Below are 12,302 nucleotides of genomic sequence, written 5' to 3'. Positions count from 1 at the left end.
TAGTGGTGCAATCTTGGCTCACTGCAACCTCCGCCTCCCGGGTTCAAACAATTCTTCTGCCTCAGCCTCCCAAGTAGCTGGGAATACAGGCACCCGCCACCAGGCCTGGCTAATTTTTGTATATTTTTAGTAGATGGGGTTTCACCATGTTGGCCAGGCTGGTCTCGAACTCCTGACCTCAGGTGATCCGCCCACCTTGGCAATATCAGTCTTATAGAAGCAGATTCAATATGACCTCAGAAAACTCAGATAGTCGTGGTGGCTCACACCTGTAATCCCAGCACTTTGGGAGACCGAGATGGGCAGATCACTTGAGGCCAGGAGTTCGAGACGAGCCTGGGCAACAACATGGTGAAACCCTGCCTCTACTTTAAAAAAAAAGAAAAAATATATATATATATATATAAATTAGCTGGGTGTGGTGACAGGAATCTGTAATCCCAGCTACTCAGGTGGCTGAGGCAGGATAATTGCTTGAACCTGGGAGGTGGGGGTTGCAGTAAGCCAAGACTGGGTTGCTGCACTGCAGCCTGGGTGACATAGGGAGACTGTCTCAAAAAAAAGAAAAAGAAAAGGAAAACATTTCTCACAGAACTCAAAACTGAAGAGGCTGCTTTGGAGGTAGTTTAGTCCTGTTGACTGGCAATGTGGCTGGGAAGTACCCTGTGACTTGGTTCAAGAAGCATATGAACCATAGAGCTAACAAGGCCTAACATTCAGGGTCCTGACTCACATGAGCTCCTTCTTAAGGTCCTAGTAGGAGCCCTAGCAACATATTAATGTGGCAGTATATTTGCATAATGTTTGCAAAAGTAAGATATTTTAGAATTCTTTTTCTTAAAGAGAGTCCCCAGAATTGTATGACCTTCAGGCCTGGATCCACTCCTGTGTGGCACAGAGTTTTGAAAAGCACTAGGCAAGGAGACCAGAGTTCCTGGGTTCCAATCATGGCACTACTCAGGCCCAAATGGGCGGCACAGCACTTGACCTGCTTTCTTTATGGGAGTGCGAGTGGGAGTGGTGGCAGGGTGGTGGTGGTAAATCATATCTGTGATATGGGATAATCATCACTGCTTCTCATGGCTTTTGAAGATAACACAAAAAATGTGTCCCCAGAGCATCTTCCTGTCTCATTTCCCTCTGCTACAACTTCTCCCTTCTCCAACCTTCAGGCCCCCAGTACTCCAGCCACTGAACCAGTTATTGGTCATTATCTGTTGCTACTTTTATATGTTTGTTCATGGACTCCCACTGTTTATAAAGTCTATCTTTTCCTGGGAAAAAATCCTTATGCACAAGGCTTCGGTCTACCAGCCCCTCTTCTCCCACCCCAGTGATGACCTCCCTTAGCCCTGTTTCTTGTTGCTCTTACAGATAGGGACACTGAGACCTGATGCAGTCCACAGCAGAGTTCTGGAGGCCCCAGACGCAATCCCCAGGTGTCTTGGTCTTCCACCATTCCAGCCCTCTCGTGTTAGATCATAGACACACGGTTCTTGATATACACATGATAGGGGTCACTACGCTTGTCCACTTTGCGGGAGCGGGTATATCCCAGGATGAGGCTGCCCACAGTGACAGCAAATAGAAACATGACAAAGAGAATGTACATGTAGGAGTTGTCATCACGGCCAGGTAGGCTGGCCGGTCGCTCTTCAGTCTGGTTGTCTGGCCCCAGCCCTGGCCCTGGCCGGCAGAGCAAATTGCTGTGAAGAGTGGCATTTAAAGCCTTCAGCACGGCATGTAGGCTCTCATACCAAGTCTCAGTTCCATTGGTAGTCTCCATAGCAACAGGGATTGAGGTGGGGGAAGACTCGGTAGAAGCTCTGTTGGCAAGAGAAAAGAGAGAGGGGATGGCTCTGTCACCTGGAGCTCAAATGACCTCCTCCCTTCAGATCCCAGTAAAATCCTAGCATCATGGCTGATGTGGTTTGGCTGTGTCCTTACCCAAATCTCATCTGGAATCATAGCTCCCATAATCCCCATGTGTCATGGGAGGGACCCAGTAGGAAGTAACTGAATCATGGGGGTGGGTTTTTCCCATGCTGTTCTCATGACAGTAAATAAGTCTCAAGAGATCTGATGGTTTTATAAAGGGCAGTTCCCCTGCACCTGCTCTCTTGCCTGCCACCATGTAAGATGTGCCTTTGCTCCTCCTTTGCCTTCTGCCGTGATTGTGAGGCCTCCCCAGCCATGTGGAACTGTGAGTGCATTAAACCTCTTTTTCTTTATAAACTGCCCAGGCTCGGGTATTCCTTCATGGCAGTATGAAAATGGACTAATACAATAGCTTATTCTGGTTACTTGATTACATGTTTGTCTTTTCCACTAGACCACATACTAAATAATAAAGGCAGGGCCTATATTTGTTTTACTGACTGCTATATGCAATCACTTATGACAGCACTCGATAAGTACTCAATAAATAATTGTAGAATAAAGCCTTCCCCGACCATCAGAACCCATACTAATCACTCATTTCTTTAGATTCTATAAATCACTGAACTTTAGGTTAGAAGGACCTTAAGGATTATTTAATGTAACTCTTGCCATTTTACACACAGGGAGACTGAGGCCTTGAGAGAATAAGTGGCTTGTCCATGATCACAGAATATTGGAGGTAGAGCCAAGACAGAAAGCCCTGCTCCTTGTGGCTAGCTTAGAGCTGCTTCCACTTCCAAGCTAGCTCTCAGCAGGACTGTGTGGCACCATAAGAAGACATTCATCACAACTCTCCTTCAGCACAGTTCTCTTTATAGACTCCACAGACAGGCTGAGCACAGTGGCTCATGCCTGTAATCCCAGCACTTTGGGAGGCTGAGGCGGATGGATCACTTGAGGTCAGGAGTTGGAGACCAGCCTTACCAACATGGTAAAACCCCATCTCTACTAAAAATACAAAAATTAGCTGGGCATGGTGGTGAGCACTTGTAATCCCAGCTACTTGGGAGGCTAAGGCAGGAGAATCGCTTGGACCCAGAAGGTGGAGGTTGCAGTGAGCCAAGATAGAGCTGCTGTATTCCAGCTTGGGCCACAGAGTGTGACTTTGTCTCAAAAGAAAAAAAAAAAAAAGACTCCATGGGTACACCTTTTTGGAAGATGCCTGGGGATGGTTTAAATTTCATCCTACCTAGAGGCCAGAAGCTGGATCATTTGACCTCTCAAGCATCCTGTGTCCCAAAGACTAGATATTCCTAGCTATTTGCAGAAATTCTGTTGGAAAGGAGGTGGTCAGGGAAATGGGAACAGGTTGGCAACCACTGTAGGCACTGGAGAAGAGAAGAACAGCTTGGGCCTGAGGGCGGGAGAGTGAAAGGAGTTCTCAGTCTGGCTTGGGGTTTACCTGCCCACAAAAAGAAGACACAAGCACGCCAACTATCTTGTCTCCTGAAATAGTCATTACGTACCTGGCATATACTAAGTGATTATAAATGTTCCTTTTCCTTCTTCTCAGAGATCCTTAGTCTATAATATAGAAATAACCTTTTTTTTTTTTTTTTTTTGAGATGGAGTCTCGCTCGTCGCCCAGGCTGGAGTGCAGTAGCGCGATCTCAGCTCACTGCAAGCTCCGCCTCCTAGGTTCACGCCATTCTCCTGCCTCAGCCTCCCAAGTAGCTGGGACTACAGGCGCCCGCCACCATGCCTGGCTAATTTTTTTGTATTTTTAGTAGAGATGTGGTTTCACCGTGTTAGCCAGGATGGTCTTGATCTCCTGACCTCATGATCCACCCGCCTCAGCCTCTCAAAGTGCTGGGATTACAGGCGTGAGCCACTGTGCCCAGTCAGAAAGAACATCTTAAAACAGACTTGCATCCTTGTCTCTGAAAAACCATATGTCATTCCCTGTAAACAAGGCCCCACACTCACTTCCTTTAGGGAAGCCTCCGTTCAGTGCTCCCCACCCCTCAGCCACACTACACCACCTTTATCATCACAGCCTTCCCTTCCCCCCAACACTTAACATATAAGGCAATATGTGGCTATCCTCTTGTTTTTGATAAGGATATCATCAGGCCACATGCGCCTGGTCAGCAGGGCTATGTCTCTTCCTCCAATCTGGAGGACTACCCTGAGACTGGGTGTTCTCCTTTCCCAGGGCACTACCCTGCAACTGGCTGGGCATTCCCTTTTTCTAGGGGACTGCCCTAAGACTGAATGGGTGTTATCCTTCTCTCAATAGTTTCTAGTAAAGATGTCCACTTTAAGGAATTCTCTATGGGCCAAGCATTCAGTCCTCCATCATATGGGCAGAACTGTTAACAAACTAAAGTTAACTAATGTGACTATTAACCATAAGATCTCTTCCCTGGAAAATATGATCATTCTGACCATGATAAATATTCATCAATGGCTCTATGAACGCAATTAGCCAGGACTGGGCAGCATTTTATGCAAGGCCTTTGGGGCCCTCTGCCATCTAGTACTTGTGCTGTCCTGTCTGGATGGAGGAGGGGAGAAGAACAAGAGCTCACTGAGTTAAGATCCAGGAGATATACGTTCTCATCTACTACCCCATGTGTCAGGCAAAAGATCTGTGGCTGCTTCTTCCCTCGTGTCTGCCAATAGCAAGTAGGAGCAGCATGAGGAAATAAATAACTCAAAAAATCATCCAGATAGTTATCACCAATATGGGCCAGGCCCTGTGATGGGAGCTCGGGGTGGCTCAGATCCAGTGCCTTCGCCCAGATCCAGGGGCTCTGCTCTGATACAATGCAGGGGACAAGCCAGGAGCTACTAAGGCTAAAAGGAATAAGTAATGGATACTGATCAGGGCTTAGAGAGTGTCCACAGTGATGGAGGCATTTGAGTTGGACCTTGAAGGATTTTTAAGAGGCAGAGAAGACAAAGGAAGGCAACATGAGCAAAGGCGCAACAAAGTGTGTACATGTTTAGAAAAATGGAAAGTAGCATAAAGAGGTTGAAGTGTAAGATGTGTAGAAGAATAGCATAGGATGTGGGACAGGAGAGATAGGAGCCAGATCATGGGCAGCCTTGAGTGCCACTCTGTAGAGTTGGAACTTTATTCTGTAGCTAGGGAAGATAAAATGGTCAGATCTGTGCCTGGAAAGGATACTCTGACTGTCATGTGGACTGGAGGGAGCTGGAATTGAGGCAGTGAGCCCAGCTACAAGAGTCTTGAAATAGTTTAGTGCAAGATGCTGAGTCACGAGTTGGGGCAGAGAGGATAACAAAGTGGGGGTAGAGACAGATGTGAGACCCGAGGAGGAAATGGCCAAGTAAGGGTTGAAGGAGGAAGGAGCCTCAGGCAATTTCACAGGTAGACAACAAACAAACAGTGTAAGTGTCTGGAGGAGCCTACTTTGAAGGAAATAAGTTCCTTTCCCTGGTTGGGCTTCGGTTTCCTCATCTACCAAAAGAGATGACCATAGAGTTGTTGTATGGTAGGTATAGAGTTTCAGTTTTGCAAGATGAAAAGGTTCTGGAGATCTGCTGCACAACAAGGTGAATCTAGCTAACACTACTGAGTGTACACTCAAGAATGACTAAGATGGTACATTTGTGTGTGTGTGTGTGTGTGTGTGTTTTAAGCACAATTTAAAAAAATAGGCCAGGTGCGGTGGCTCACTCCTTTAATCCCAGTACTTTGGGAGGCTGAGGTGGGCGGGTCACCTGAGGTCAGGAGTTCAAGACCAGCCTAGCCAACATGGAGAAACCCCATCTCTACTAAAAATACAAAAATTAGCCAGGCGCATGCCTGTATTTCCAGCTGCTCAGGAGGCTGAGGCAGGAGAACCGCTTGAACTTGGGAGGCAGAGGTTGCAGTGAGTCGAGATCATGCCACTGCACTCCAGCCGGGGCAGCAGAGCAAGACCTCTGTCTCAAAAAAAAAAAAAAAAAAAAAAAGAAAAATGATCATCCTTGGCCTCCTCCTTCAAGGCTTGCTATGAGTATACACTTGTATTATACAGAAGAGGATTAAAAACTTTTTGTTTTCAAGAAGCAAATATGTACACATAGGTTTAAAAAAAAAGAATGGACGCAGCACATACTGTGAAGGTAAAAGCTCCTAGTCGTCCCGAGCTCCAATCCCAGGGCAGGGCAGTTACCATTCAGTTTTCTTACGTATCATCGGAAAGGGGTTTTAACTGACAGGGAGAGGGAGGGAAATCTCAATCTGGAAGACTCACCAGCTGGCAAATCCGCTGGCTCTCAGTCAGTTTCAGGAGTCTCTTTGTGGACACACTAAGGCTCCTCAACCCCCGAGCCTCTTCAGGATGTCTCTGGACACATCTGAGATCTCAGTATTGACTTCGGAGCTGGGAAAGCCCAGAGCTAGAAAGCAGAAAAGGAAGGAACCAGGGTGGATTGCCCAAGGCCAGGCCCCAAGGATTGTGCAATAGTCCTGCTGTGGGCTCTGACCCCCTCCCACAGCCCCTCCCCTTCCTGCAGCAGCTGGGTCAGGCCAGCCTAGGGTTGCAGTTAAAGGAACTGTGCAGTGACCAAAGGGCCTCTGATTGCTGTCCCCCAACTCCAGACTTAGTGTCTTCATTGGGTGACATCATGAGAAACCTATTTAACATGTGGACTCACACTCAGGGACCAGCTGATGGTGCAGCCTAAAACATTCCCTTTCCTAAGGGTTACCTTAGCAAGGGCCTTTTAGAATGCCAAGGGAACAGACATGAGTGGGAGAATGGCAGCTGCGTTGATATTTTACACAGGAACAAATGATGTGTTACCACCCAATCTATTCAGATAGACAGGATATGAACACGGTCACAGAATGAGCACTATCTGTAGCAGAGCTTTGTTGTGAAAATTAAAACATGTAGTGCTTGGCACTAGACACTGCACAGATGGCGGTGGTTGTATTTTGTAGAGCAGAGGCTGGAAGGGCCTTCAGAGCCCATCTAGGCTATATGCCCTTACTTTACGGTGAAGGAAATGGAAACATAGGGGGTTGTCCCGGCTCAGCTGCTCCTTGTGTGACTTTGGACGTAAGACTTCCCTTTTCTGTGCCTCAGCTTCTGTCTGCATCTGTAAAATGAAGGGGTCCCAGTTGGTTCTAATGTCCTGTGATGATTTAAATCATGAAACCAAGCTGTGAAACCATGGGAAGTTAGACAGGCTGATGGGAGAAGCATTTTGGGGGATTTCTAGAGCTTCTCAAATCCCAAGATAGAGAAGGCTGTGGACCTTTTCCTCACAGGTTAAGATGCTTCTGAGCCCTGGGACTGACTTACATCTGATATCCCAGCCGAACCAAACTGAGGGATTTACTCATTTTTCCTCTTCACAGCTCACCTGCCAGGATGATCCAGCCTGAGGAGGAGATAGACTCTGCAGAAAGTGGGAGAAGGGGACAGTGTGGAGGTCAGCGGGGGGCTTTGAGGCAGTGTTCCATGAGGGGAATAAAGATTCATGAGACCTTTCACACCTCAGGGCCTCTCTGGATAGACTAGGATGTTTGTGATTCTGACAGGAGGAGAAAAGAGGCCATAGTTCCACACCTCTGGGTGCTGGGTTTGTGTGGGAGGGAGGGCCTGGGTGCAAGGGCCTCCTGTCTGAATTAGGAGAGGCAGAAAGCTGATGAAGGCACAGGTTGGTTCTCTATGGGGCTCTGGGACTGCCTCTGGGGCTCAAGCTGGGGACTCGCAGTCAGGAACAGGGGAGTTTTGCCACTGTTTCTGAGTTCCTTGGCTTCCCTGTCCAGGAGAGTCCCTGATTACCAAGATCCTTGGATGGGGAAGACAGAGCTCCTGCCCTGGAGAGGTCTTGCCTTGAAATAGAAGATAGGCCAGTGAGGAAAGAGGGTGAGCAGATGGCCAAGCTGACAGGGACTTTAAGGATCTTCTAGAATCTAGATTCCAGGCCAACCCTCCATTTCGTAGATGAGGGAACTGAGGCTCAGAAGGGAGAAGTGACTAGTCCAAAATGACATGGCCCATAAATGGCAGCACTCAGACAAGAACCCAGGTGTTTGGGGGTACTGTTCAGGTGCTCTTTCCACTACAAATGGCAGTGTTTCCTCACATCTAAGCTTCACATCACACCAGACACAGACTCCTAGTGTCATGGGGCATCATCTCCTCTAACTTTGTTACTATGGCCTTTTCGTGCACCACAGATTCTCACCAATCTTAGTCTAGGACCCAGTGAGATGAAGCTTGGTAAGCTTCGGAGGAGGAGGTAGCCTTCCTTTATGCTCTCGTCTCCCATGCACCCCGCTGCTCCAGACCTACTCCTGATTCCCTAGATGAGCCAGGTTCACTCTCTGTTCCTGCTATTTCCCACACATTACCAGGTTCTCACAAAATGCACTTGCCTTGCACTTGTCCAACCCCTACTTGGGGACTAAAGCTGTGATCTGAGGGATGAACTGGGGATCTTAGTGGGGTTTTCGTTCAGGTCGCTCTGGGGGAAAAGTGAAACTCTACCCTTGGGTCTTTCTTTCCCATTGCTCCATTTCAGCTACTCTTTCAGAATGAGCGTCTTCAGTGTCTGGAAATGAAGTACAGAGAGGCAGGTAGAAAAAGTCACATAAAGCAGGTAGGTGATCCAAAGACAGCTCCTGGGGTGTACAGTTTTGCCACTGTCCCCTCAGTGGTCTTACCACTCTTGTGGACTGGAGAGCTGGTGGAGTGGGAGAGGAGTTGAAGGAGTAGCCCCTAGCATCCAGTTGGAAGGAAAAGGAATAGAATCTGAGCTGGAAGAGATCTTCATGATCATGTTGTTGGTGCAACCCCCTCATTCAACCAGTGGGAAAATAGACCCTCCTCCCCAAGGCAATCACTTGCTTAAAGTCTCACAGCCCAGTAGTGGCAGAGTTGGAGCCAGAAACCAAGTATCTTGACTTCCCCTCCACAGACCTTTCCACTATAAGTTCCCTCCTGCCAGTAGGGCAGACTCTAAACTCTTCTGATTACCACTGAAGTGCCTTGAAATGTGACTCTGACACTGGCCTCATCTCCCCGCAGCTCTTCTCAGTGGCCTGCACCCATGACACTGAACTACAGGCCACTCTCCAAATACTCCTTGCACTTGCACATCTCTTGCCTTTGCTCATGCTGTTTTCTTAAACAAGAATGCCCTTCCTCTTTTTACCTGCCCGGCAAACTCCCACTCATCCTTCAAGACCCAGCTCCAATTCATCTCTGTAGACCTTCTCCTGGGACACCTCCTTCCTCACTCCCTAGCCAGTTAGTCTCTCCCTCTTGTTTTTTTCCCCAAAAGTGCTTTGCACGAAGACTTATTAGAGCACTATGCTGTATTGAAATTGTGTGTTTGTGTGTGTGTGTGTAACTGTGCTTTGAGGTAAGAGGGCAGGGTCCTGTGCCTCATACATTTCTTTATTTCCCAGCCCTGATACCTAGCAGGCATTCAAGAATAAATGAATCAATGCCTCTTCTCTAAGAGCATGCCTCTGCTCTGGCACACACATATACATTCATGAAAACAGCTTACAATATTTAAAAAGCAACCTCCAGGGAAGGGCAAAACAGATTTCATTTGGTCTGGGGAAGGGATGGCTCAAAGAAAAGCAGTCATCTCAGTCAGGTGGGGTGAGTCACAGGAGGAAGAATTCTAAGCTTTCTTTGGAAGCCCAGATGCTCCCTGCACCTGGACCCCATTCAATCCAAAGGGCAAACATTCTTGGCCTCGAAACACCAGCAATGGCTTTGCAACCCTCTTCCCTGTGTACCTACCCAGGGTGTGGCTATATACACCCACCCACTGCACACACACACACAGTCCAACTCCCCGGTCCTTCGGCCTGTGATCTTGCCGTTCAAGTGTTCCTTTCATGATTCTAATCTTGGCTGTATGCTTGGCTCTGTGTCCTTGAACACTGCATTTACTTCCTCTGAACCTCATCTATAAGATGGGGATAATGATCCCTGCCCTGCCTAACTCACATGAGAACTGGAGGAGACAAGAGATGGGAAAGTTTTAGAAATTGCAAACATACAAGAAAATTATCAGGCAGCCTGGTCACACTGTTTCCTTTTCTGTCTCCATATCTTTCCTTTCCCCCCATATTATCAAGAACAGCCATCTCTATGTCTCCTTTCCCACCCCAGCTCTCCTAGCCTCAGACGCAACCAGGAGGTTCTTATTATTCTTCTTGATTCCCAGGAACCTCACCTTCTCCAGAAGCCTTCCTTGTTTCCCACCCTCTCTGATCATCCCTGCAGTCCTTTATCATTGAGGGGTACCATTCTGTAGTCCTGTAGCTGGTGGAGAACACATCAGAGGGGGAATCAGGAGACCTGGGTTCCTGCCCCTACTATGCCAACACGTCTAGTCATGCATTTTGGTTGAGTAACTATCACTCTAGGCCTCATTTTCCTCATCAATAAGATGGAGTTTCTTGTCTTTCTTCCCTCTCAGAAGGTATTTTGATCACTAGCACATTAAATTTATGGACGTGCTTTGAGAGGTATGGAGTGAGTGAGGGATGGAGAAGGTGATGGTTATCATCTCAAGGAGTCAAGAAAATCTGAAAGCAGTTTCCAGGCCCCCAGCATGGGTCTCCTCCATCAGGAACAAAGTGGACAGATGCAAGGAAATAAGGAGGCGCTCACACGTTTACAATATGCCTTTGTAGGTGAAGTGGAGAGAGCCCTGGGCTAGGACTGAGGAAACTTGGGTTCTAATTCTGTTTGGTCTCTGTTGTAACCTTAGGTAAATCATCTCCCCTGGGGTATCAGTTTCCCTATATGCAAATTAGTGGGGAGTCGGGAGAGGATTTTAGGAGGGGATACTTTGGTGGGCTTTCGTGCAAGGACTAAACTCACTTATTCTCGAGATAAAAGACTCCCAGGTCCAATCCCCCTTTCTCCTTCTGTCCCATGGGGTATGCAGGCAACAGGAGCAGGAGGCCCATTTTACAAATGGTGACCCAGGAAAAGCGAAGGCAAGGCGCAGAGCTGAGGGGTGACTGCCCGGGTTTACACAGCCTGTAAACTAGAACTCAAGTCTCCCGACTCCCAGCCTCGACCTATGTTACTGGCAGCAGAGGATGATTTTGGGAGTCCCCAGCTTTCCCGGGACTAGGTCAGACAGGGTGAGGGACACAGTGTGGTAGAGGGAATGGGCAAGTCAGCTCCGCAGAGCCAGTGGCCCCGGCCAAATGAGACTGTGCTGGGTCCTGAAGTGTCTTTTCTGCGCGTGCACTGGCTGCCAGCCGCAGGTGTTCACTTGCACTCCTGTGGGTGTGGAGGAACTTTTCTTGTAGCCGTCTTGAGGGCTGGGACTAACGGCGCAAGTCCCCACGGTTTCCAGACGGGGCGCGCAGAGCCCAGCTCCCTACTCCCACATGCTGCTCTGCGATCACTGCGCTCGGGAGGATCGGGAGGATCGGGAGGATCGGGGAGGATCCTGGAGGACTTGCTCGGTATTTGCAGCGCCCACCCCTGCCTCACGCCCCGTCGGTTCCACAGTCTCACGGAGAGTGCCCCGTGACCCTTGGAAGGGAAGCGGGAAGACCCCTCACTTGCACCCCCGACTGTAGCTCAGCCTTCCCAGCTCAGTGGGTGCCTTACCTGCCTCTCAGCAAGGCTCTGGGGCGCCCGTTTGCTCGCTCGCCTCTGACCGAGGATGGCCCAGGCGCTGCGACCCTGTGCATTCCACCGGCCCGGTTCCACTCCGCGGGTGCCCGGCACCGCCCAGCGCGCTCTCTGGCTCTGGGCTCCCACCCGCGCTTGGATCCCTTTTCCCTCCCCCAGGCGTCCCCTCCCCCGGCCCCGCCCGGGCCCCAGCACACCCACTTCTCCCGGGGCTGGCCTTGAGTGCCTCCGCCCAGCTCCTTGGCCTCCCCTGGCTGTGGGCTACGACCCTTCCGTCCCCTGCAGCGCCTGCTTCCTGGACCAGAGACCGAAAGCCTCTCGTTCCGCTGGGCCTCAGCAAGCCCAGCATGAGGCCGATCTCCAGGAGCCGACTTTGCTGCGGCGTGGCTGTGGGTGGTGGGCGAGTCGCTGCCCCTCACCGGGACTTGGCCTCGCTGTAAAGTTGTTATAGTTCCACCATGCATTCTTCACAGGCTTATGGTTGGGGTCAGATGAGACCTTTGAGTCCAAAGTATTAAAACCAAAGGGTCAACAGCAAGTTAATATGATTCTTACACAAACTTTTCTACATAGGATGCAGAGGCCCAGTTGGAGAAGGGATTTGCCCAGGAGGCAGAGCCCAGACCCAAAATCTGCTACACACCCCCCTCTCTCTGAGTAGCACCAGCAGGTGTTTCCTCCATCAAGCCTCAAAAGTTCCTGACAGTGCCTGACCAACTTGTGTTCAGCCACACCTTACTCATCTCTGTCCCATGACACTTTATTTTCCAC

The 12,302-nt window shown here is 49.2% G+C and overlaps 1 protein-coding gene across 7 annotated transcripts; it reads right to left on the bottom strand.

The window, feature by feature from the left end:
- Positions 1–1,203: 1,203 nt before the first annotated feature.
- Positions 1,204–11,654, bottom strand: LOC116273618 (potassium voltage-gated channel subfamily E member 3). Of its 7 annotated transcripts, none has more exons than XM_031662754.1 (5): positions 11,508–11,604; positions 7,206–7,302; positions 6,892–6,999; positions 6,150–6,294; positions 1,204–1,826 (listed from the first exon to the last, which is right to left on the bottom strand). In XM_031662754.1, the coding sequence occupies exon 5, from the start codon at positions 1,784–1,786 to the stop codon at positions 1,475–1,477; it is 312 nt and encodes a 103-aa protein (XP_031518614.1). In that variant the 5' UTR covers positions 1,787–1,826; positions 6,150–6,294; positions 6,892–6,999; positions 7,206–7,302; positions 11,508–11,604; the 3' UTR covers positions 1,204–1,474. The 7 variants fall into 7 exon arrangements, 6 of the variants coding, with proteins under 6 accessions (XP_031518614.1, XP_031518616.1, XP_031518613.1 ...); XM_031662756.1 differs by having other exon boundaries at positions 7,267–7,302; positions 11,508–11,594; XM_031662753.1 differs by lacking the exon at positions 7,206–7,302 and having other exon boundaries at positions 11,508–11,619.
- Between the last annotated feature and the right edge of the window lie 648 nt (positions 11,655–12,302).

This window comes from Papio anubis, unplaced genomic scaffold (genome assembly GCF_008728515.1).
Source record: "Papio anubis isolate 15944 unplaced genomic scaffold, Panubis1.0 scaffold97, whole genome shotgun sequence".
Taxonomy (NCBI): Eukaryota; Metazoa; Chordata; class Mammalia; order Primates; family Cercopithecidae; genus Papio; species Papio anubis.
Note: the sequence above shows the minus strand (reverse complement) of the source record. Positions and strands in the feature narration are given on the sequence as shown.

Coding starts and splice junctions, on each gene's coding strand:
- LOC116273618 (XM_031662752.1), bottom strand. CDS start 11,590: ATGCACAGGGTCGCAGCGCCTGGGCCATCCTCGGTCAGAGGCGAGCGA. Junction 1,827..11,507: donor AGAGCCTTGCTGAGAGGCAG/GTAAGGCACCCA, acceptor TCTTGCCAACAG/AGCTTCTACCGAGTCTTCCC.